The sequence below is a fragment of the Peromyscus californicus genome, unplaced genomic scaffold (genome assembly GCF_007827085.1).
Source record: "Peromyscus californicus insignis strain IS unplaced genomic scaffold, ASM782708v3 Scaffold_11__1_contigs__length_118956290, whole genome shotgun sequence".
NCBI classification, from domain to species: domain Eukaryota; kingdom Metazoa; phylum Chordata; class Mammalia; order Rodentia; family Cricetidae; genus Peromyscus; species Peromyscus californicus.
In genome coordinates, this window is record NW_026294402.1 from 14,243,522 (window position 1) to 14,270,518 (window position 26,997).

General features: G+C 36.8%; 1 protein-coding gene across 1 annotated transcript; it reads left to right on the top strand.

Moving 5' to 3' along the window:
- Positions 1–1,225: 1,225 nt before the first annotated feature.
- On the top strand, positions 1,226–24,411 carry Chordc1 (cysteine and histidine rich domain containing 1). The gene is made up of 11 exons (XM_052753073.1): positions 1,226–1,413; positions 5,208–5,257; positions 8,286–8,342; positions 9,293–9,450; positions 11,285–11,388; positions 12,177–12,235; positions 16,869–16,939; positions 18,149–18,254; positions 20,415–20,534; positions 21,003–21,065; positions 21,283–24,411. The coding sequence occupies exons 1-11, from the start codon at positions 1,350–1,352 to the stop codon at positions 21,427–21,429; spliced, it is 999 nt and encodes a 332-aa protein (XP_052609033.1). The 5' UTR covers positions 1,226–1,349; the 3' UTR covers positions 21,430–24,411.
- The last annotated feature ends 2,586 nt before the right edge of the window (positions 24,412–26,997 follow it).

The following is a 26,997-nucleotide window of genomic DNA, read 5'->3' on the forward strand; positions in this document are numbered from 1 at the left end:
TTGTGACACTATGATACGAACCATTGGAACTGGCCAAAATAAAAACTTTTTAGAGCTCCTCATTCATTTCTTATTATTTATAATTAATTTCTATGGTCTAATATATAAGATATCTGTGGCTAAAATTAAAATTGGTACCACTGTTTAGAAATCAATTGGCAATATATAGTCTTTAAAAACTTAGAAGTCTTTAAAAGGCTTATGCCCTTTATACAGTATTAGCTACTTTCTAGGAAAAAAAAGTAATATACAATAAATTGATTATTGACTTGGGCACAATTAAGTTGGTGAGATTATAGGAGAAAATGTAAATGACAGAATTCAAGAGACTATTCCATCATTCATAACAATGACTATAAATAACAATGACATAAAATGTAAATCATCTTAGGTTAAATGAATATATCATTTTATTTATGTTACAATAATACGTAAATTTGATATTTCTAAGTATTAAAAGGATATGGAAAATGAGAAGTCTTTTATTATTGGGATGGGAAGGTTGTGAGCAGGTCTCCATTAATAATAAACTTGGGATCATTGGAAAAGTACACATCTTTTTGGTGTATCTGTCATCAAAAGTGTTTGCTATTTTAAAAGCCCCCTATAGAAAATATGTGTTCAGGATAATATTGTTTGCATGTTGTCTATTAATGTCATGATGAGCTTTGTATACTGAACTTGAAATTTTACTTTATGAGACCCACTAACTGATTGAATTGTAAGTTAAGTGGTGGCTAAAGTGAAATTTCAATTTAGAATTATGACTGATTCTAGGAATGCACTTGAACCATAATTTTGCTCATTCTAAAGTGCTGTGTGTTTTTAAAACGGCTTAACCGAAAGTCTTCGGTTACTGACACCGTCCCGGAAGAACACCGGTCCTGAGGCTGCGCAGATCTGGACGAAGGGACCCGTTAAAGAGGCGGTGCTCACTCCTCCCACAGTCTCTGCCCAGCGAGCGCGTCTGCGCGGAGGACTGGGCACGCCACTGCCTCCGCTCCATGAACAGCGCAACACACGCCACCGCCGCCTGGGATGATGCGGGGCACAAAGGGAGCGCGGCTCGCCGGGCCTTCCGCTTCCGCCCAGGGTGTCACATCTATAACTGTCCGGGTCCACCCACTGCGCTCACCTGCCGGCGTCCGGCGGGGAACCTACCGCCCAGCGCCTGGCTCCGGCCCCTCTTCCCGTCTCTTCTGCGCCTGTGCAACCCGAACGTTCGCGAAAATTCCTGAAGCGGCACCGGCGGCTTCCGGAAGCCAGCCGCGGCCTGTACAGTAGCGCCGGCGATTGGCGTGGTGATTCCCACTTAGTCCCGGCGGTGTGCGTTTCACCTAGGCAACGGAATGGCGCTTCTGTGTTACAACCGCGGCTGTGGCCAGCGTTTCGACCCCGAGGCTAACGCGGACGGTAAGGAGGACCCTGGCCCGCAGCCGTCTCCCGCCGCTTGCCGGCCCCCGTCTCCCGATCCCCGGCCTTGCTCGCCTGGCCCTCACGCTGCTCCCGGGAGCCTCCACGTGTCTGCCCCCTCCCTGGGAGCGCAGGGCCGGGCGCTTCGGTGTCCCCGGTGCCCCTCATTCCTCAGAGGGCATCCCCTGCACCTCCTCAGTTCCGGGGCTAACCTGACCCAGTTCACACTTTGTCACTGCCTTGGTTCCTGAGCATGAGAGGTCCGAAGAGGTGGTGGGCAGTGGGCCGTTCTTGCAGTGGACTTCTTGCTGCATGTTGAGTGCTAGTGAAAAGCGGAGTGTGACTAGTTCAGCCCCCTCTCCTATAAATCACTTGCTGTCTAAAGAGCTGTTGCGGAAACGACTGTTAACACATCCGTTCCACAGTAGCAACGTTTTCGGTATACTTTTGCTGGGGCCTCCAGTTTTAAACCACGCCAACCAGCATAAAATGAGCCCCATTGGTGCTCCAAAAACCAGTGTGGTCTAATTAAGATCGTACAGGGAAAGCAAGCACAGGCTGGGTGAGCTCAGAGGTGTGAGTGAGTCTCATTAGTGAGTGGGGATAATTATGCAGATTACTAGGCTATTGTGGAAAGTGACAGCATTTGTCTCAGGTTCGCCTTAGCATGTATAGTATGCTTTTCACATGCAAGGTAAGGTATTGGACTGTCACTTCGTTATATAACTTAACTACACTGAAGTATCTCATTGCAGACAGAAGCTCCACGTGGTAGTAACACAATTCTGCATTGTGAAAGAGTTTAAAACCAGTACCTTATTTAAAGATCTGGGTTTTTTTGTTTTTTTGTTGTTGGTGGTGGGTTTTTTTGTTTGTTTTGTTTTGTTTTTTGTTTTTCGAGACGGCTTCTCTGTGTAGCTTTGCTCCTTTCCTGGATCTCTCTCTGTAGACCAGGCTGGCCTCGAACTCAAAAAGATCCGCCTAGCTCTGCCTCCCAAGTGCTGGGATTAAAGGCGTGAACCACCATCGCCCGGATCTGTTTCACGTTTGAAGTGATTGAAATATTTATCTTGGTACCCAAGTAAACTGGTGACTTCTTTCAAAGTAAAATTGGTACAGGGTTTAATTAGAAAGATGAAGCCAGTCTACAAGCACTTGTTAAACTGCATTGGTAATGTGCACATTCTACTTAAATACTAAGTAGATTGATGCCTTATAGCATGGGGTAATAGTTGTAGTGTACTAGATTCTGGTTCAGAGTTCAGGAGAGATACCAGCTTGTTCCTGGAAATTATCTGTGTGTGGAATGATGTAGTACTTAGAAAAGATAAAAACCAGACTAGGAAAGCCACACAAGTAAATAACAGCCATCAATTTGAGGCTATTAACAGCATCACATACAGCAAGGAACTCGAGTCAACTGGCAAAAAAAGTTATTCACTTTAGCAAAGTGGGAATTGTTTTAGAAATTAGGGATAAATGTCAAGTAAATTGGTTGAATGAATGACAGTTGATAACACTAGACTTAAAGTTTTTGGAATGGGAATAATTTGACCTTATACATTGAAATTACACATTAAAGGGTTAATGTCGAAGGTACCAATATGGTCTATGATTTCAGGGAGTACGGTGATGGATGTATTTGTATTTGTAAAAAGCTGTAAGTCTGGATGCTGTCTTCCCTTTCTTAATGGTGTAGTGTGATTTCCACATTTGTTGATTTATTTCATCTCTTTTTAAGTTTATTTTTGTTTGTTTTTTGCCTTGTGTACAAAAATTTGACTCTTTTCAAGATAGAGGACATTTTAGTTTATGATTCAAGTACATGTTAGAAATGTGAATTGTACCTTGCATGTGTTAAGTATTGTAAAGTAAACACGCGTTTACAAACAGGACAGCAGCTACGAGTGACAAGTGAAAATTTCAGCTAAACCTAGTGTTAAAAAGCTCTTAAAATTTAGCCACTAATCTGTTGTAGCTTCTCAGCATTAAGTACAAATTTCAGCAAAACTGGTAAACCTGATAAGTGCTAGAGAAGGAACTCTGTCTAGTTGTCATTTCCTTTTGAAAGCAGTGATTTTCACATTTCATTCATGCTGGTTACATGGGGAAGATCCAGCTGTCCCGGACTATTTATGCCTGGCTGTGTTTATACATTGTGTACTTTATGGCAGTGATTATACATTAAATGATCTGGTATTCCCCTCTCAGCTTCATGTCTGTGTACATACACAGTTCCATGCCCAACTTTTTCTAACTCTGCTGTATATAACCGGTAGCCTCTTCCTAATCTGTGGGTTTTCTTCCTGTTCCATTTCATTAGCTAGTGTTTTGTATGCATAACCAACACTTACTAAGGAAGTAGTATTAGTTGTTAGTAGATTAGAGAGATTTCAAGGCAATACCAGAAATCAGACTGTAGGGAATTGAAAATTAAACTTGAAAGATTGAGTGAAGGAAGAAAATTACGGAGGAATGTAACTGGCTTTCTCTAACCTCATGGTACTGTATCCTCAGATAATAAGTGTGTCCGTTACCTGATTGCTTTAAACAAAATGTTCCACATTGCTAGTGGTAATAAATGTATTTTGTATGAGTTAAATAAATTAAATTTTTTATTCTGTAATATGGAGAGAGACCGGATATACAAAATGATCAATAGCAACATACTATAACAGAGCAATAGAAACAGACTCTAGAACTCAACTCTGGTTTGTATCTAGGAATTACTGGTTAAGACTGCTAATGTAGTTATTACAGCAGTTATTAAAATGTTGAGTCAATTATTTTTTTCAAAAGAGTTTTTTAGAGGATCTCTTGGGCAATTTTATGGATTGATTTATAAGTATACTGAAATTTGATATTTTTCTAAAAAGATAATTGCAATATGGCCAATCAGAAGATGGGAAGGAATGCTGTGAAATTCTGTGCTCACATCATGACATGACTGTTCCATACATGAACTCTCAGCTGGTGTGGTTGCCTGAACAATATAGCATCATCTAGTTAAAATATTCCAGCAGAGTGGGAAGGGAAGTCTGTGGCTCCCCCAGGCTAAACTGAGAAGCTGCTGGCAGTTGATGGCTTCTGGGGGAAGGAGTGACTTTTCTTCAGGGGAGTGGCTAGCGAGGTGCATGGGCATAGAGGCAGCACTAGTTGGACTCAGTGGGCATGAAGTTCTGGGGAAAGGAGATGGGTTGGGAAGTGTAGGTGGGGGTACCAAGTGAGAGAGGTGGGCATGACTAAGATACTTTGTATACATGTATGAAATTTTTAGAGAATAAAAAAGAAATACTGCCAGAATCATTAGAATTTAAAGTTTAGTAATAAACAAATTTTACTCCAAAAGATGGAAGAATATACAACAGTGGTTCTCAACCTGTGGGCCACAACCCCCTTAGGGGTCAAAGTGGTCCTTTCACAGGAGTTGCCTAAGACCATTGAAAAACATATTTACATTATGATTCATATTTGCATTATGATTCATTTTATGGTTGGTGGGGTCACCACAACTGAAGAACTGTATTAAAGGGTCACAGCATTAGGAAGATTGAAAACCACTGATATAGAGTATTCCTGAATGTTATTCTTGAACAGTTCTGTATTACTTTTGTCTGTGTGTCATACTCACAGAGATTTAACTGTTAGTGTTTGTAATACAAGGAATTAATGAAGTGTTAAGAGTAACTTACCTGCATTTGGAAAAAGGATCAAACCCTAACAACCTGAAGGAGTAATACATAAACTTCTAATTTATAAACAGCTGTATTGTTTCCTTTTTCTGTTTTTGACAGATGCTTGCACATACCACCCCGGTGTACCTGTATTTCATGATGCCCTAAAGGTAGGAACAAGATACTTTTCAGTTTCTTTATACCTGTATAATAAACTTCAAGATACAATAAAAATTGTTTTCTTCCCTCAGCTTGCCAGTTTTTCCTAATGACCATTTTGGGGTGATTTAAGCATATTCTCTAAAGACAGAAGATAGTAGACAGTGATATTTTCTAGTTAGAAAGTTATTTTATTTATATTCCAACCATTTTCCTAATGATTTATTCCCTTCCTAAGTTTGAAGTGAAATAAAAGCAGTCATATTGGTCTCAGTGTTTAGTCTGTCACTGCTGGCTAATAAGAAAGACTTCCTCTGGGTGTTGGTTGTTCCAGATGTTTAATGCTTCTAGAAGTGTTTTACTGGAAACATGGTACCACATTTTCTCTTTTAATTCCTTGGTGAGCTGAAGTATCAGAAATAGTACAGTGGTGGTTTGTTTGTTTGTTTTTGCTTTGTTTTGACCAAGTTTTCAATGTTACCTTTTAAAAATTCATGATTAATAAGAGGTATAGTTCTTAGTAACTTATATATTTTTAAAGAAAGATAAATTTTAAGTATGTAAACATAAGGTTACTTTACTATCTTTCCTTGAATATTAACATTAACAGAACTTTTCTCTGAATATTCTCCTTATAACATTAGAATGTTTTATTATTAATATAAATTTGACCACTCATTTCGTTAGAAGAAACTAGTGGCTTTATATCAGTGCTTGTATTACCTGAAATTTACTGGGCCATGGGATCCAGCAGACTTGGAAAGCCGAGGTTTATAAAACATAGTTATACAGACAGACAACAAGAGTCTGCAGAATGACTGACAGTGACATCACTCATAATCCAAGCATGACACCTAAGTTTGGATCCCCAGCACCTACATAAAATCAGAGTGAGGGCCTGCTTTAACCCAGGTCAGAGAAAAGTAAGTCCTTGGGCCTTTCAGTCTAGCTAGTCTGAATTATCAAGCTCCAGGTTCTGTAAGAGAACTTGTCTCAAAAAGTTAGGTGGAGAACAGAAGACACTAGATATTGACCTCTGGTCTCGACTCCCACACACATTCACATACAATGAACAAAGCTAATAAAAGCCAACACAACTACAGAAATGAGAGTAATAAAAACACTTGAGTTTAGGAATGATTTGATGTTATCTGTACATCACATACATGCAAATATGTCAGAGAATCACTGGACTAGAGGTGACAACGTGAGGACACAAACAAATGTACTTAAGGAGTGAAAATAGGAAACATCCCTATGATTACAAGGGGAAAATGAGAAATAAAAATGTACAGTAAGAGAGTAATAAACAGCAATCAAGAAACAGTCCTTTTCCAAGAAAGAGAAATACACCTTCATAATCAGTTCCAACACCCATAAAGGCTGTTAAAGAGGCTAAAGAGATCAAAGCAGGAGCTGGACAAAGGGCCCTCTGGAACGTTGTTTCCCTCACACAGAACTGAGCAGATAACACAGACTTAGCTGCTTGCACCTTTGTTTACATGTTTCAGTTAATTACTAAGTATCTCTACCCCCCCCAGACACACACACACACACACACACACACACACACACACAATTAAGTCAGTAAAACTCCCTTACAGAATACATTTGTTGAATAATATCAGCACTCTTTAAAACACTAGAAGATTTTGGTAATTGGTGGTTGCTGTGCATCTTAATCCAAAGTTATCAAGAAAAAGAAAAAAGAAATTACAGGATATTTAATTTTCCTTCTTAAGAACAGGAGAGCAGGAGAGAAAGTGCATATAGTGTTAAAAAATTCACTACCAAAACTTCTGTGCCTTAAGAAGCTGGCATAAACCCACATAAATTTAATATGAATTTGTGGACACAAAGATATTGTACTTCTATTTTCTTACTTTCTACTACATTAAAATTAAAATCAATAACTGAAAACCACCTTCAGTAAGCTGTTTATGGTAAACTACATAAACTATCTGTTTTTTGAGTGAAATAATTAAAATTAGACCCCTTCCTCAGTGGCATAGCACCAGACAAAGCAAAGGTGGAAACCAGGAGAAAAGCCAAACAAGCTTTTAATGAATCCAGAGTACAGTGAAGGACTCAATAGTGCATCTTACGGTGGCGGTGAGGCGGGCAGTGCGAGGAGAGAGCGTTAGGACCAGGGCCTCTGCTCTTTGTTCCTTTTGGCTTTTATTAGGGTTAAGAAAGAATCAGGATGATGGAGGCTTCTAAATACCAAAGCAGCCTCTTTGCTGGTTAACCAAGGAAGAATTATTGAGTCTTACTTTATTGTCATTGGTTTAACTTTCTAGTCAGTTAAGGGCTACTCTTGTAGCCCATGTGTGTTTGAGATGGTAGACCACTAAAATCATTTATTACTATGAGCATATTTAGCTCTGGGTCAGCTAAAAGCTGCCCTGCTGATAATTCATTACAAGTGTTCTGCCCTGGCTTTTATTTATTTATTTATTTACTTATTTATTTATTTATTTATTTATTTATTTATTTATTTATTTATGACTTGGTAGGCAGAAAAGGGCATTGTAACTGGGGACATCTGTCTCCTCTGGTTTTGTAACTCCCTGCTTTAAAGAGTCACTTGGTAGTTAGTTCAAACTTCACTTACTCATTTGCTTCTGTCTTCTCTGCTTCAGGCTGAAAGGCTAGTTTAATTGTTTAGAAACTATAGTGCTATAATTGTTACTTAATAATCACCTTATCCCTCAGATCCTTCAAATACATGAATTAGAGAGAGGTTGTTGGGAATTGAACTTGCGGTATTATGCGCACTAGGCAAGAGTTCAGTGAGTTACACCCATAGTCCTGTAGATGGTGTTTAAAACCTTTTTTTCTACAACTCAAATAATATTCTTAAAAGCACATTTGATTTTTTTGTTTTAAGTAGTTAATTGATTATTGAAAAAATTAAGGGATTAGGACACACCTTACGAAAACTGAACTCACATGTATATATGTGTATAATGTCTGGATTCAAGGACATTAGTGCAACACGGTTTTAAGGGTTGGTTTGTTGTTTCCCTTGTTTTACAGGGTTGGTCTTGCTGTAAGAGAAGAACAACTGATTTCTCTGACTTCTTAAGCATTGTAGTAAGTACTAGTTTACTTCGTTATTCTTTTTCCAAAAGTACATCCTCCTAGATGTTCCAGGAGGAGCAGTCAGGTCACTGGTATCCATTAATTCAGCTATCAGGGTACGCCATACTTTACAAAGCGGATTCATCTCTTCATAGCCTCTAAAATCCTTTGTTTGCCTTGGAGAGTAAGATTTTATTATGTTAACTTCACTTGTCATTTTACATTCTTGATTTCAGTAGTCCTGAAAAGAAGGAAGGAAGTCAGAGGCAGGCAATGGTAAAGAACATTTTCAATTATAGGCAGTAAATTTTATCAGGATACCAATGAGATGGTTCATTGTTTCATATGGCACGAAGAAAGAATTTCTATTTATAGATGAGAAAAATAAATTTTTTTTTTTTTTTTTGGTTTTTCAAGACAGGGTTTCTCTATGTAGCTTTGTGCCTTTCCTGGAACTCAGTTGGTAGTCCAGGCTGGCCTCGAACTCACAGAGATCCACCTGCCTCTGCCTCCCGAGTGCTGGGATTAAAGGCATGAGCCACCACTGCCCGGCGAGAAAAATAAATTTTTAAAGATTATTTGAGTTAAGATCATATTTCAGTTTAGTAGGAAATTAGAAGCCTAGATTGAGACCTTTTTGTTTGTTTTAAGGCAGGGTCTCAGGAAGCCCAGGTAGGTATAGCCAAGGATGACCTTGAACTCCTGAACTTCCAGCCTCCAAACCCAAATGCTGAGATTACAGGTGACACCATGCCAGGCTTAGTGGTATCGGAGGTCAAACCCAGGGCTTTGTAATGCTAGCCAAGCTCTCTCAACTGAGACTGCAGGCTGGGACCTTTTTGAATAAAGAGCTTTGGCATGTTTGCATAATTTGAAAAGGCTTTTGAAAACACTCAAAACGCAAACATACATACATAAAGTAGGTGAAAGTGTAACTACTCGTTTGTATCTTTTACTAATAGGGTTGCACAAAAGGTAGGCATAACAGTGAGAAGCCACCTGAACCAGTCAAGCCTGAAGTCAAGACTACAGAGAAGAAGGAACTATCTGAATTAAAACCCAAATTTCAGGAACACATCATTCAAGCCCCTAAACCAGTAGAAGCAATAAAAAGGCCAAGGTATACAGCTATTTATATTTTTAACACTATGGTAATGGCATTTGCTGGTGGCAATTTCTTTTAGTGTTATATATAAAGGTATTTATAGTGGCTACTGTATGTGGTTTTTCCTTTGGTAATAACCCTTTGATTTTTGAGGGCATGCACACAGCGTTGGGGAGTTGTACATCTTCAATTTCTGGTGTATCTTTCTCAAGTGGCATGGTGGAATTCAGTAAAAGAATTGTCCTAACAATTAGTTTGAATTGAAGAGCCACAGAGGCCTAATCACTTACCTTTACTTTCGGGTTGGAGATGAATTAGTTACTCTCATTAGTACTTGTGGAGTTTTCGTTTATTTGATTTAGGATAGCCTGCCTGTCAAAATACTTTAAAAATGGCTTTTGCTCAGTTTGAAGTAAATTAGATTGTTTGTATCACCTTCTGTTCAAACAAGACTATTTTGAGACACATTAATTGGATTGCTCATGTAACACAACATCCTCAAACTGCACTTAAATAGTGGTTGTTTCAGAACTTGAACTACAGGATGTTAGCACAGGATCTGGGCTCCAGATTTGTCTCTCAGATGAGTTCTTTTTAAATACAAACCTGAGAAATCATTGAAACCAATTGAAGCTTTTATTCACACTATAAATTTACAGTGTTCCCAGCTCCTTCTTTATTATACTTAAATAATTTATAAACCGTTAACATAATATAGCACAAGATTAGAATTCTAACTTTGGATGCTTGTTTCCTCATTAATTTTTTGAGGTATAGGCTGTAGTTAAAGATCAGAATGTTTTTATTCCACCTGCGTTATTAATCCAGTCTTAAGAGACTGTCAAACACAAGCCTAGGCAGTTTAAAAAAATACTGGAAAAAGACAAGAATTCTGATACAGTACAGTTCATCCTTGAGCCTGTTACAACTTAGAAGCCTCCTAGAATATAGTAATAGTATGAGTTAATGCCGTTTCTTTAAATGATGGACTGCAGACTTATAAGTTCTACTTAAAAGACTATGAGAAAAATGTATCATTTTATTTCATTTTATCTGTGGGTATGTTTTGCCTGCATGTGTATCTGACCACTTATATGCTTGGTACCCATGGAGAATATCTGATTCTCCTGGAACCAGAATTACAGACAGTTTTTGATCTACTATGTGAGTGCCAGGAATCAAACCCCTTAATCAGTGAGCTCTCCATCACTTAAATGTTTTATTTAAATCCATCTGATACATGAGTTACTTCTTCTAGTGTACTTCATTAATGTTTGCCAATTTGGCGTTGTGGATGCAGAGTGAATTGCCTATGATATATTTTATTGCTGTATTTATTAGTAGTCTCAATATTTGCTTATTGAATAGGCTTAAATTATATATAAAAAACTTAAGCCATTATGAATTTTTAGAACATGGTAAGTCTTTATATGTCATCTCTCCACATAAAGTTAATTGACTCTGCTAATACACAGAAGTATGCTTTCACTTAGTGCTTGAGGATTTGTGCTCAGAATTTTGCTTGGGGATGAACTGAAAAGGATTATACAGTCTTTTCCACAGAGTTTACATTCCTAGTCTTTACTTCCTATAGCTCCACTGTATTGTAGTATCTTTTTATGCTAGCAGTGGCTTAAATATTTGAAACTTAATTTCTTAATAGAAGAATCATTTTGATAAAAGTTAAAATGTTGGTAGATTGTGACATTTGCTTATAAAATACTTTTATTAGGAATAACTTGATGCACAAATATTTAACATCTTCTATAGAAGATATATATTTATATATATATATTTAACATCTTATACATTGGTCTATTGATGATAATATAACTTCAAAATTCTCCAGCCCAGATGAGCCAATGACAAACTTGGAATTAAAAATATCTGCCTCCCTAAAACAAGCACTTGATAAACTTAAACTGTCATCAGGGAATGAAGAAGAAAAGAAAGGTAGGACACTGTTGTTTGTTGTTTTTTTTTTTTTTTTAAATATTCTTCTGTATAAGTAAGAAGCCATTCTAAAGAGATAGATGTAGTACACTGAGCATGTGAAAATGTAGCACATTATAGTGAAGAACTTACTTTATTCTCACATGCTAATAACACCATGAAAGAACATTCAGTTCTTTGATTATGTCTGTGTGCAAACTTATCACCTCTTAATTATTTTATCAAGTAATAAATTTCTTCAACAACTGAAATGTTTTTTTGTGCATCATATAAAATATATTTTATTATCCATTTGACCTCTGCCTAATACCAAGGGACAAAAATAGCTTCCGTGATTTCTGCTGTATAAGATTTTATAAAAATGGATAAGCACTGCATTGTAGAATGAAAACACATATACCATTTGGGGGCACACAGGCAAAACCTACGTACAGGGATTTTTGTTTGTTTTGTTTTGACACAAGACTTTGTCCAGTAGCTTGTCTTAGATGTCGCTTTGTGATCTAAGATGTCTTAGAACTCATAATCATCTTGCCTCAGCCTTCCAACTGCTGGGGTATACACCACCACATTGACTGGGCTCTGGGTTTCTATTTTCCTCTCTCTCTTTCTCTTTTTTTTTTCCCTTACATTGGAACTGGGGGTTTTTTTGTTTTTGTTTTTGTTTTTTTAAGACCAATACAACAGTGGTGTTCTATTTTAATATTGTAGTTTTAGATTTTATTCCTCTTGTTTCAAAAGAACATAGTTAATGAAATTTCGTGTTACCTTGTTTTTTTCCATTGCAGAAGAAGACAGTGATGAAATTAAGATTGGGACTTCTTGTAAAAATGGAGGGTGTTCAAAGGTATATATTATAAAACTTTGGATTTATGGAGTAAAATTTTAATATTGAAGCAGAGTACTGTGACTCACTCTAAAGTTAGCAAATAGTTGGGTGTTAGTTACATTTTGGGCACTTTGCTGAAGATTAGGGCTGTAAATACAGTAAGAGACTTTGTAAGAGGAACATCTGATAGAATTATGGGAATAAATCTAATTTGATTGACATTTACTAAGCATTTCATCCATGCTAAACATTGTTTCAGGGGCTGGAGACAACAGTATCAAACAAAAACCTCTGTTCCTAAGGAACATACTCTGATGTGAGCAGGAGAACAGACTAGGCCATTGAATAATGAATTCAGGCAGACCTGAAGTAAATTTAATAGATGGAGCACCTGCAGTGGTCCCAGTCAGGGGCTACTTAAATGAGATTTGTTGAAGGTCTTTCTAATGAGGCACTAGGTCAGAATTATGGGGGAGGTGGGCTGTAAACCTGGGAATGGAACTATCCTTAGAGGGAGCAGTAGAGGCAGAGAGGCTCCAGAACTAGACTGTTCGGTTAGTGGCAAGGTCACAGGGTTTGGGCAGTAATCTGAAAGAAGTGGGCCAAGAAGTAGACAAGATGGTGAAAGGTCTAAACCAGGATGAGAGTCTGAGCTCCTTCACAAACTACGATGGTGAGTTGTTACCTTTTGGGAAGGTGTTCTGTTTGCTGAGGCAAGTCTCACTCTACCCCATCCTGGCCTCAAGCTTCATTCCTGACCCTTAGCTGAATGCATGATTACGGTTGTGTGCCACCTTGCCCAATTTAGGGAGAGGTAAAGCAGTCTCTGTGACAAGTGGAAATGGAAGAAGAGAAAGCAGCTTGGACACTGTTGTTGAAGACCAGGCAGTGTCATTCTGGAGAGTAGGTTGCTGAGACATGACTGAGTGTGGGGTATGGCTTAACATAAGCCCTTTTGCTGTCTGCTCTGTGTACCCTCTCATGCTTTTTCCTCTGTAACACTTGTAACCTTCCTTGTCTCCCTTCAGTTACGGTGAGGATTATGATAGTACGGTTTTGTTTGCTTTTTTGTTGTATATTGAATGCTTTGAACAATGCCTGGCACATAACTGATATGTGTACAATTAATGATAAAATTTGAATAATTGTGCCTTCAAGAATCTGGGTAATTGGTGGGCTTAGGGTCACAGTCTATGCCCCAAGAAGCCAAGTGCATCCACCCATCTTTGATAAGCCAATTTAAACAGATAAGTTAATCTGAGAAAAACAGAAAAGGCTTTTATTCATGTGATCACATTGGGAAGAGGGACAAAGATCCAGCAGCACCCACTGCAAGTCCGTTTTGTGTAAGGGAGATTCTTAAATACGGGGCTAGAGGTATGCATAGTTAAGCAGTCCCAGGCAAGGTCTGGTCCCACCTACCATAATCATTGTCTGGCCTTTCCATTGACTGGCACAGGATTTAGGCTTTCTCTTCTCCCAACATGATATTCCTGGGAGGAATTTGTGTTTTAGAATCCATTATTCCAGTAGTCTATTAGTTAAGAGCACTGGCTGCTCTTTCATAGGCTTGATTCTAACCATCCATATGGCATTTCACAACCATCTGCAACTCTAGATCAAGGGGATCCATTGCCCTCTTTTGGCCTCCCTGGGCACCAGGCACACATTGGGTACACAGACATTATCAGTCAAAACACCCGTACTCGTAAAAATAACAATAAAAACGGTTTCTTCATCCCTGCCAGACAGACCATTTATAGTACAGTTGAGAATGAAGATGGGGCCTCAGCAGGTTTGTTTTCCTTCCAAGAAGTTTGAGACTCCTTTGCTTACTAAAAGTGGAGTGGAAATAGAAGTATAACTTCATATGTATAAGGTAGAAGTAGTAGGTAAAAGAGGGGTAATTTTTTTTTCTGTTTTAAGTTTTATTACTTATTTTTAAAATTTTCATTCTTTTCACATTCCCAAGCCTTTCCAGATCATCTCTACCCACCCACCTTCATGTTCTTTCTCTCTCTCTCTCTCAATAAGTAAATAAATCAGCAAACCATAATAAAAAATGCACCCATACAAAAGCTGGAATCTGTTTTGTGTTGGTCAGCTCCTCCTGAGCATGAAGCCTGTCCTGGAACATGTTTGAATTTTTTCCCCTTTCTCAACAGGTACCAGTTACAAATTGCTTCTTGGTTAGGTGTGTGCACTTCACCTTCTCTGTGCTAGAATTTTCTCTGGTTTCCATTTTTTTTTCAAGTCTTATGCATGCTGTCACAGTCTCTCCATATGTACATAGGTTCTGTTATATCTGGAGCATGCTGTTTCTTTGAAGGCATCCACTATCTCTGGCTCAGAATCCTTCTGCCTCTTCCTCATTGCTTCCTAAGCCTTGAATGGGGAGGGCTTTGATACAGACATCCCATTTACGGCTGAGTGCTCCAAGGTTCCTCACTGTCTGCCCACTGTCAAATTGTCTCTGTTAATTACCATCAACTACAAGAAGCTTCTCTGATAAACTTGAGTGATGCAGTGATCTATGGGATTGCAATCTCTCCCCACCCTTCATGTTCATTTAGCAGAGAAGTAGTAGACTTCCTCTCAAAGCCCATGGCCTATCTAGCCTCAGATCTTGGCCTCTTAACAATTTCAGGTGTAGATAGATTCCATCTTCTGGATTGGGCCTTGGACCCAGTCCAGATGGTTTGTTATGCCCCTAACATTTCTGCTCCTGTTGCACAGTCTTGCAGTCAGTTTGCTGTTAGAGGTCATAGGCTACATAGTTCAGTACCGTTCATAAGAGAATGAGAAAGGCAATACAGGTGGCAGAGTACTAGTGGAAATTCAACTTAATAAAAGTACCAGAAATGGGGATGGGGAAATATACCCACTAAAAGTGATCACAGTAGTACAAAGAAAATAATACGAATGTCATGATACTCTTTCCTTATATAGGTTGAAATTAAGAGATAACCGTATTTAAGTGCCTTTTGTGCTGAGAAATTAAACTTTTAGATTATAGAGGATTTAAGAATTATTAAACTATTTCATTGAAATAGTGAGATTTAAACTTGAGGGCTTTCAAAATGAAGATGGCAGTATTTCCCTACAAAGGTTTGTTTTTTATCTATCAACACATACTTTGCTCTCTTTGTCCTCTTTCTTAATGTTCACTTCTGTTTGTTAGATTTGTTTTAAGGAATATAGCCACAATCTTGCCCTTTTTGATGCTTTGTGAGTGTCAATGTTAAAAGTGTGCTACAGTTGATAATTGATTTTTCCTTCCTGCTGTCTTTTTTTTTTTTTTTTTTTAATAACACCACTTTAAACATTTCAGTGTGTAACTTTTGTGACTAGAAATGGAATGTATGTATGTGTTCGGTTGTAGCGGGTATGAAGACATAGGTAGTTTTCAAAGGTTCTTTCCTCTCTGGCTAAATGTCCCTAATTTCTCACCTGTCCTTTTCACTTTTTTCTAACAGTCTTGTAGGAACTATTGATGCCTTTTAGCTGCAGGTCCTTTGTCAGAGATACTTAGTTTCGTTTTCACTGACCTGATGATATCATTGATAAACAAAGAGACTTAATGTTCATGAAATGAAGCTTTTCTGTTTTTTCCTTTATTGCCATTGCTCTGCTTTATTTCAGAAATACTTCTGAGCTATAGGCAGTTTCTCGTGCAGAGGTACTTTTAAATATGTGAAACACCGAGTATGGTAGAAACTGTGAAGTGTTCTTTTAATCAAAGGACATTCGAGGAGAATTTGCTAGTTCTTGGGTGAGGTTAAAATGTTAAGTGTTTCCTTTAAGTTTGACAAGATTTTGTGATAACTTTAAAGGTAGAGAGGACAGATGTACTGATTCAGATTTGGAGGACTCAGTACATTTGATGCCATTGAATAAGATAAGAAATGAGACATTTAGGTGCAGTAATGATAAGTTCAGATTCTAACATACTGGAATTTATGTACTTAAGGTAATAAACACCCAGTACTTTTTACCTGCAGAAAAGAAACAGAAAATTTCTTCTTCTGTACTTCAGTTAATAGGAATACAAAGTTAGAGAATATACTACCAGCTGCATCCATGTTTTATTAACATAACTTTTTGTGAATTCATCTGTAGAGCCTTCATGTACAAGCAGCAGTGGGGCCCGGATCTTCCAGACAAACCATGGATGTATATATAGGTCTGCAGCTCATTTTACCATTTGTAGGGATAAGATATCACCATTTTACTGAAACTTCCAGAATAGCTTATTAGATTTTCCCATATTAATTGGTAATGCTCACACAGAGTATAATATACACATAATTCATACTCTTTTGGGGGAGAGGATAAGTCCCTTGGTTCCAACATGTTTCTGTAAATTTAAATACTTGAATATTGTTCACTGTAACTTCATACCTAAAAGGCTAAAAGCATCTTATGTAGTGAGTTGCCTACCTTTTTGTTTGCTTTCTTTACAGGGATCTAGAGTTTAACCATGTCCAAAAGAGGGTCATTTTCCATTCCTTAATGAATTTGCCAGTGTTCTTGTAGCTGCTGTTATTTAAGTATTTTCTGAAGGCCTTATGGGTAACCAGTACTACAGATAGGTATAAGATGCAAGTATGAGATGAACATCTAATTTTTTCTCTCTATCTTTGTTTTTTAGACATACCAGGGTCTGCAGAGTTTAGATGAAGTCTGTGTATATCATTCTGGAGTACCTATTTTCCATGAGGGGTAACTTATGCATTCCTAATTAAAATATTTATAGTAGTGATTCAGAATATTAAACCTTTATATCTTTAAACGCTGCCATGCAGTTTTTGGAAAATTTTACCTACATTACCATTTAATCCTTATACTAACCTAAGTAAAGGGCAGGGGCGGGTGCCTTCACTAAACACAGGAGAAATAGGGTTACAGTTTTTAAGTAATTATTGTGATTCTTCAGTGTGATCTTATTTGGACTTTATTTTTTTTATTATTATTTTTTTTTAATCTGATGCAGGGTCTTACTGGTTGTGAGGACTGCCTCTACCTCGAGATACTCAGGCCTTAGCCTCCTGCAGAGAGAGCACTTTACAGGCATGTCCTACCATGTGGCCTGAATTACTTTTCTTAAAGGACTGTCAATTCATTTTTAGGACATTAGAATTTTCGGCCATGGGGCACTAAAGCACCATAACCCAGGAAAGCCCATGCTTTTCCATAACTCACAATTTTTAGTTTGTCTCTATATTGTGGTACAATTAATATGTAGAAACTTGATGATATTAGACTCTTCAGCTGTTTCCACATGCTCCAGATGTCTGGAGATCTGTAATTTTTAGTTACCTGCACAGGGTTTTTCTCGTTGCTAGTAATGGTTTTTCCTTCTTTGAGATTGGCCGTCATGTGTGGAAACACTAGTTTCTACTTTGTTCCATGTTCTTCAGTGGGTTGTGAAAGTGTGGCTATCAGAATATTTGGTCATACCACTTTTTGGTAGCTTCATAAGGGAATTAAGGTATACATCCTCAGTGAGAAATTATACTTGGAATTTGTGATTGTTTTGTATATTTACTCAAAAGCCAAATTAATACAATAAATATCACCCTGGTTTTAAAATAATTAGCTTCCCTAGTATATGTTCATTTTAACTGTTCACTAATACTTGCAAGTTATTTAAAGTTGGAGGGTTTTTTTTGTTTTTGTTTTTTTGTTTGTTTGTTTGTTTGTTTTTTGGTGGTTTTTCGAGACAGGGTTTCTCTGTAGCTTTGGAGTCTGTCCTGGACTAGCTCTGTAGACCAGGCTGGCCTCGAACTCACAGAGATCCACCTGCCTCTGCTTCCCGAGTGCTGGGATTAAAGGCGTGCGCCACCACCGCCCGGCGAGTTGGAGTTTTTATTTCTTAATTGCACCTGTTATAATGATAATACTGACTTGAATTCATTGTCTAATTTAAAGGATGAAATATTGGAGCTGTTGTAGAAGAAAAACCTCAGATTTTAATACATTCTTAGCCCAAGAGGGCTGTACAAGAGGGAAACATGTGTGGACTAAAAAAGATGCAGTAAGTAACCTTTCAAAATCACATGCTGATCTCTATTCATCTAAGTCATTTTTAAAATAGCTGAGATTGGTATGTGTTTATATTACAAAAATAGCTTTCTTACTATTTAAATAAAGCATTGACACATATGTACAAAGTAGTTAATCTCAGTCTCCCAATGCTGCCTAGTGACAAAATAACCCTTGTGTGTATTGATGCAGGTATGTAAGTTTTCAGAAATACTTTAAACCTGCAAAAATTGAAAGATCTTTGTCTTGCTAAGTTGGCTCCATAGGTAAGAGCACTTGTTCTTGCAAAGGACCGAGATCGGATTCCCATCATCCAGAAGACTCAGCATTTCCTTAGGCACCTGCATGCATGTGGTACACAGACATACATGCAGGGAAAAAACACACCCAAAATAAATCTAAAAATATATTTTAAAAAAATCAGTTTCACAACCTTTTCCTACTTCAAAAATTGTTTCATATCATAAAAGCACTTCCTATTAATTTTATGTTACTAAACCAGTATTCAGGCCTCTAGTTCTTTTTTGGCCACAAAGTCATTCAACCATAAATACACTCCCTCCATCTAGTGTCCAAAGTGTTGATTCTTCAACAGAATTTCTTTGAATGCCTCTGTCAGCTCTGGAGAAATTTATCAAGAGAAGAAAAAAAGAGTTACAGAGCATCGGTTCCTATTTTCTGGGTTTTTTTTTTTTTTTTCCCATAACATCTTAGGGATATGAGTGTAATCCCCTTAAGCTCTTTATATTAAAAGAAGAAAACCGGTTTGTTGCTAAATAATGGTTTGTATGCTAGATCTTATTATTTTAATTGCGTGATTAATATAAACAAATCTTTTGTGCTATGCTGACAATGATAACCTTTTAGGAGCCTTTCTGGTTCATAAAACTTTTACCTTTCAGGCTAGAGATGTATTCACTCTTTGATATCTCACTGTTGTTGGTTTTGAATCATAGATTACTGACCATAAAACTTACAGAAATGTTTTACTAGCAGAAAGTGAGGTGTGCTTGTACATTTTCTCTGAGGTCAAAACCTTAAATAGTTTGAAAAAATAAATTCTGCTTTACTTTTTGTTTAAAAAGTTTTGAGAGTGTGTTCCTTGGTGAAATGTAACTATTTTCTTTCTTTTAAATATAAGTGTTTTCAGAGTTTCCTGAACTTTCTGACTGAATTGTTCTTACTTAGAAAAATCTCAATTTGTTCATTTATTTTTTGGAAATCGATTGATACCATAGTAAAGCACTGGAGAATAATGGTCATATCCATAATAGCAGTCAAAAGATGATGTGTATAAATTGTGACATTTTCTGCATGCTAATATGAAAGGACAAGATAACTTAATAATCAGAGACTAGTTACTAGTAGACAACATGTGTGTGTGTGTGTGTGTGTGTGTGTGTGTGTGTGTGTGTGTGTGTGTGTGTTTGCGTTTGTGTGCGTACATGGGTGTAACAGTTCACTTTAGGTCTCTTCCTTGTCACTACCGTATTTTATGAAATACGGGTTCTCCCTGAGCCTAGAGCTCATCAATGCAGCTGTGGGATCTTGTGCTCCACCTTCTAGCACTAGGATTACAGAATCATGCTACCATGTATGAATGTTTTTATGTCGATGCTGATGTTCCAAACTCAGGCCCTCATGCTTGGAAAGCAGGCATACTGCCAACTGAGCCCTGTCCCCAGCCCTGACAACACCCAAAACTCTCATTTATACAAAATAAACTCAGGTTCTCATGCTTTCAAGTTCTTGTGTTGTCTTGTTTATTTTACCAAACAAATTCCTTTTTCATTTCTGTCTTCAAAGAATGATTCTATGACAGTACATAATGGACTATAGGATATGAATGGAATAAAGTTTAGTAAGGCTTTAGAAATTATCTCCCAAGTGGACAGTAACAGTGTAGCCCTAAAGGATAAAACCAAATTGGAGAAAGAGGGTGTTCTCACATCATAAACTGTTAAGATATTTTGTGTCGTAGTTTACTGTTTAAACCTCTTGGTGGAGTCTTTAGAAGTTGTTGCCCTGAGGCATCAAGTGTTAGTTGTGCCTGGTAAATTTTCTCTAGATGAGTGAGTTCTTTCGTAGAAGTTGATGATGATGAAAAGGCTGTGGCGGTACTTAAGATTACAAATTCATTATTACATTACAGGGAAAAAAGGTTGTTCCATGTAGACATGACTGGCATCAGACTGGGGGTGAAGTTACCATCTCCGTGTATGCTAAAAATTCACTGCCAGAACTCAGCCAAGTAGAAGCAAATAGTACACTGGTGAGTATATTAATTGACTGAACAAAAATTATCTTAAACCCATTCTTTGTTAATATTTTCTGAGTTCTTAGTTCTCATCAGAAAATTACTAATGACTTTCATAGAAACAGTATTTTAAGTGAAAATCACAGTGTAGTAGAGTTTGTTCTGAAGTTTTCTAAAAATATAGTATCTTAGAAGAATCATAAAATATATATTTGTTTCTCAGTGCTTTCCGGTTAATTTTTCTACTCTCTTAATCACTTTCTTAAATGTGGGGGCTCTACTGACATTTTCTCATGGCTTAAGTAATGTCAGTCTTCCTTGTCTTTACAGTTGGTACTTGGTTTCACAGATCTTCAGTAGGAATTTGATCAGTTATCACTCTGACTGGATGTGGTTCAGTGTTTCACTGCATGCTTAGTATCTATTAAGGTCTTGTTTTTAGTATCTGGCACCAAAATAATGATAACAATTTATCTATTTCAGTTAAATGTTCACATTGTATTTGAAGGAGAGAAAGAATTTCATCAAAATGTGAAACTATGGGGTGTAAGTATTATGAATCCAACTTTTTTTTTCCTGATGATTCAAAACATTTTGAAAATGAGTATTCATGGAAAGTTTGTGAATATAACCTTAATGTGTCTGTCAAGATACTTAAACTGCATGAAAATGGCCTCAGATTTTGACATTAGAATAAGCAAGATGCGGGTTTTTTGTGACCAATAAAAGTACCCTGTTAACTTTTACTTTTCATGTGTTGTAGGTGATTGATGTCAAACGGAGTTATGTAACCATGACTGCAACAAAGATTGAGATCATTATGAGAAAGGCAGAGCCCATGCAGTGGGCGAGTCTTGAACTGCCTACAACCAAAAAGCAGGAGAAAAAGAAGGAAGATAGTGCAGATTGATTGGAAGAGAAACAGAAAGCTCTTGTCTGTTTTAGAGTTCTTAACGTGTGTGGTGAAATAGTAGCTTGCTGCTGTAATCCTTTTGTTGTTTTTTAATCGCCCTTTTAGAGTTATCATGAGGTTCTTCAAAGCCAAAGTCTGTTAATTTTTTGTGCCTCTATCTTCCTTTTGAGTTTCATAATACGATTTTTTGTGCCTCTTTCTTCCTTTTGAGTTCCATAATATGATTATTCAGTTTCCTCACTAGTATAAACATAGTTGTTACCCCACACATGAAGGGAGAGAAAGAACTCATAAGCTGTATTATTTCTTAGTATAAAAAAAACCTAGTATTTCTTAGTATAAATTATTATAAGCAGAGAAATAAAAGGATTTTTTTTTATCCTGATATCACTGTTACCCTTAAATGGGAAAGCAAGGTGTAATATAAGAAATTTAATTGGCCTTTCCATGAACTTTTGTTACTGTAATTCTTGAAAACCTTTAAAGAAAATAGTTCTGTTTGCTTTCCCCAATGAGATGGTTACTTCCTGTAGTATTAGCCCTGAAGCAATGTAGTCACCATCTGTGTGTACTGCTCATACAATTCATTTGCAATTAATTTAATTTCAGAAAGCTACATCAGTACCTATAGTACTTGTCAAACAGTATAATTTAAGACTATAGGAAATATAACTAAGATTATAGAAGTACCAATTTTGTTTAAAATTCATCATTTCATAAGAGTAAGCAATAATGTTTAAAAAATTTCTTTTTTAATTATTTAAAGGTCTTTGTATGGTGTTTTAATTAAATTGTATCTAATTTATAGTCTAAGCCCTCTTAGGGATTATATCTGTCTCCCAGATGAAAAACTGTATCTGTAAAATTGTGACTGTGTAGCTTTGTTGAAATAAGGTATGTGTGAGGCTTGAATCTGGAATGCCCTTGCAGGCTTGTTTTGAACTGTTGGTCCTCCAACCTATGGCTTATTTTGAAGGCTGTGGAATATTTAGGATGTTGGGCCTGGTTGGGCTCTCTGAGGTGAGCCTTTAATGATTATGCAGCCTGCTGGCTTGCCTGCGGTCAGGGCACGTGAACCACTCTGTCCAGTGCTCTCAGTGCTGCCTCCTCAGCCATCATAGACTGTATCCTCTGAAACTGTGAGCCAAAATAAACCTTTCCTCCCTTGAGTTATTTCTGTCAAGTGCTTTGGTCAAGGCAACAAGAAAAAATGACACTACAGAAAAATTAGGAGAGTTGTGTCTTATATGTTAATGGAGTTGCCTAACTCTTTGGAGTTACTTTAAGTGTTTCATGAAGAGGTTGACAAGTTTACTAATACAATATTGGTTACATATTGTACTTCATTTACATTAATTATATATGACACAGAATTGCTTGTTTATGCCAATTACAGCCATTAATGAATGGGTTACTTTTTGAGGCACAGCTCAAGGGGAAACTTGTTATATAAAAGTTAGAACTCTAGCAGAACTTAGTAAATTGGTGCCTTAAACTTGTATAAGTCAAAATGAAAGTTAAAGGTGTTTACTTCCCAAACTCTTTGGTATTAATGGAAATTCTTACAAAGAAAGTTTGAGTATAGCCAAGATATTATTTTTAGCAAGTAAAGAAATTAGGACAGGGGCTGGAGAGACAGCTCCCTTAGGAGCAGCTATTGAGTTTGATTCCCTGAACCCATATGGCAACTCATATACTTAAAGGAACTCCAGTTATAGGTCCCTCTTCTGGACTCCATGGGCACCAGGCAAGTATGCAGCGCACCTTAAATACAGCAGGCAACCTGTATGAGTCATTCTGCTATTAGCAAATAACTATTAGAGATAGTATAGTTCTGTCAACAAATGTAAAGACACAAATTTAGTCTTTAAGCTTTGATGATACAAGAACATGCTAAAAAAAAGTTTTGGCAATAAAAAACTGGGATCCAAATAGTGTCTCTAAGTTTCTAGTTAAACATGAATTCATTTAGCAAAGAGATCTATCTTGTTTTCTGCCAGAGGAAAGAGGTTGAAATATTTTGATTCAAAATATTAATTATACCTGTATCACTTCCTTGTTGAGACTTTTGTTATTCCTTGAATGGTAGTTTTGTCTGTTGGGATGGTACTGTTGAAGCAAGTGAAGTTTTCAGACTTGGTTGTGCAACACTGGTTTTATTTTTCATACAGTTGTGAAGTGGTTACATTTGTGACTATTTAAATACTGTTTTCTTTCAGAACCTCTGGATGTCACTCAGATACAAATTAAGTGAAATTTACCTTAAAGTCTGGCAACAGAGTTTTTTTTTTTTTTTTAAAGAAGAATGTTTTACTCTGTCAGTTTATTAAGAAAAGTTAATGAAATGCCTGTTAGCACTAAGAAGTTATTCCTGTTAGATATATGCCTTTCTTTTATTATGGCATCAAAGCAGTCAAATCTAAATATATTTTATACATGTTGTTACTCACTTTAGCATGGGAAACTTAAATGCTATTTTTCTTGCCTAGCTTTTGCTTGCACAAAGGAATTAATATCCTAAGTTGACCTGTCTTTTCTAACCTCTTATTTTAAAATAACTTTAGGTTGGCAGAATTACAAAACTAGTAAAGGAGTTCTTTATAATTAGTATATCATCTTCCCATGTTAAAATGGTCATGATAGACAGTTTACAAAACTGAGACATTAACCTTGATATAATTTAAAGTAGAATGTTTAATTTTAACCTTTTTAGTGGAACCCTTAAAGTGTAATTCTTGAAACCTGTCTTCTAATTTAAGCCAGTAATGTAAACAATTAAAACATGAACTGAAATCAGATGTTTATAGGTCGACTGTATACATTTAGAGAACTGTATGTATAGTCAGTGCACTGATTGAGCTTTGTCATTTGTATCTTAATGCTGGGGGTTTTTGTCTTTACTATACATAGAACTTGTTTGATTTTCTTCTTAATCAGTTCATCACAATGAAGAGAACCATTAAAACATTTTTGCAGATATTTTGAGTCCTGTGAATTACTGCTTCTAACCCTCTTGTTAAAATGATTGCTTTGGGAGCTGGAGAAATAATGGTGCAGTGGTTAAGAACACTTGCTACTCCTCTGCAGGAGCTGAGTTCACTTACCAGCACCCACTTTGGGCAGCTTACAACTACCTATAACTTCCAACTCCAGAGGATCTAATGCCCTTTTCTGGCATCTGTGGTGAGCACCCACAAACACAGAGAATAAATAATGAATAAATAGGAGTACTCTGAACATTGGTTGTTACATACATCTACAGTAATCTTTAAAAACTCATTAAGGAGCCTAGTGTCTACTTAAAGGCAATTGAGTATGTATTTTTTAAACTTAATTTTTCCTTTTTCCATTTGAAAACGATTGTTTTATGCTGTCATTCTGTTGCAGATTGTCTTATTTGACTTTAATCTATAGTGGTTTAATCCAGTATTGCTTCATAGCCTTATTCGGAAGTAGGAGCTGTTAAGTCCAACTTGGTTTTTTTAAAGCTTTTATTGTTGTATAAATCTTTATTGTTATAGATTTCTTTGGTCTGGTCAGTAGAAGGTCATGTTTTTCCCTGATTGCTTGTCATCTGTTCTTGCAACTACAATTCATCTCACTTGCATGGGCCTTTTAATTAATGATGGATGCCTGTGCATGTAGCATTATCTCTAAATACCTAGCTTGACAGGCTTCTCTATATATATTTAGTGCTTGACTTTTGAGTTTTCATGGAGTTCTTAGATGTAAGGAATTTCTTCAAGAATAGGTTTCCAAAGACTTTATTTTCATTAATGATCTGTAGATATTTTTATGTCACTTAAAGATTTATTTAAAAATAGCTTGATTTGTTACTCTTTCCACTAAGCAAATATTCAAATGGTTAAATTGTATAATTATCTTTTTAAAAAGATTTTTGTAATTACAGCCTAATGATTAAGCATGAAAAAGGAAAATCTCTCAAAACTTGAAACACTTTATTTACAACAAAGACGTTAGATGAGTCTATTCCTGTTCTATGTGTATTATTTGTTAGTCTTTTTGCTGGCTGCGTGTTATTTTGGCTGTTTCTGATTTGGCTAACTAATGGATGCCTGTTTTCTACTGCACTATTTGACATATTTGGGTAACTGCTAATGACAAACATACACCAGTAATGGACTAGCATTGTTTTAAGAACATCAATGCATATGAACCTAATTGCTCGTGGCTACCGTGTGAGGTATGTGGTTTTGTATTACGGGCGAGGAAAAAGATTCAAGGCACTGCTTAAACTCTTCCAGTAAGCTGTGGAGTAAAAATGGCAGACTCAGACATTGAGAATTTGTTCCCTATGTCTGTGTCCAGACATACTCTGTACTACTTATTAGCAGAATGAATAGCTTTTCTAAAATATTGGCACAGTACGTGGGAAACTGGTGACTGGTAGTCAATACTGTGTTTTGTTAGAAAATAATATGTCATTTTTGCCTGGATGGTTTTGATTGATAGCCTATTAAAACTCATCATTTGTGATTTGACAACTTTTAGAGTGTGGTTTCTCCGAAGATCTTGAAGGAAATCTCAAAATCCTCAATGCAGCAAGTCATAATAGTTTCCATTGCCATTCAGGTAGTGTTACATGCCTTATAGATAGGTATGCCAGAAGCTGCAGTCAAACACCAGCAAACTTACCTTTGTTTTCCCTGTTAATGTAAGATGTTAAAAATAGTCACAAATTTGCAGTATCTAGAACATATTCCTGGTATAGGAATAAGGAGTTAGAACCAAACCGCTAAGGATCATTAGATTTTTGTTCTGTGGACCAGTGGTAGTCAGAATACTATTTCTAGACTAGCTTGATCACCCATCAATGAAAATTAGTTAGAAATGCAAGTTCTTGATCCCCAATTCTAAACACTAAGTTGGAAAATTGAAATGGGACCTAAGACTATACTAAAAGTATTACAGGTATAACAATTTAATTTTTTAAAATTTGTCTGGGTTACATTATGATGGTTCATGTATATAATATGTATTAATCACATCAAGGTAGTAAGCATTTCCATCTCTCAGGCACTACTTAGTCACCTTTATGCAGTCGGACTGTAAGTTCTGTTATGGCCATTTTGAAATAGACCATGTGTTGTGAGGTGCCTGCCAGCTCAAAGTTAAGTTCCTTTTCTATCCACTTTTAGTAACATGAACAACACAGTTTACATCTTAGAAAGATCAATTTGATACAAGTCATTTGGAGGTAGGAAAGAGACAGGAACAAGGCATAAAATAACATCAGGAAAGAGAATTAAGAAACTACAATCCTGAATTGGGGATTAGAGAGTAAAATTTTGAATAGCTCCTAGGTTTGAGTAAAGAGGAAGAGTCCAAAGGAGACAGATAACAGATTTTGGAATTGGTTCTCAAGGAGATTGCTGAGTCACAAACTAAATAAGGTTGCCCAGGCTTTAAGGAGGTGCTGAGTAAATCAGCAGGATGTAGGATTATGCAATTTGAGGATACAGTTTTGATAGTATTCTGACCAACTTTGAGGATACCTACTCATTAAGAGAAAAGCGATAAACACATTACAGACGGCACAAGCAC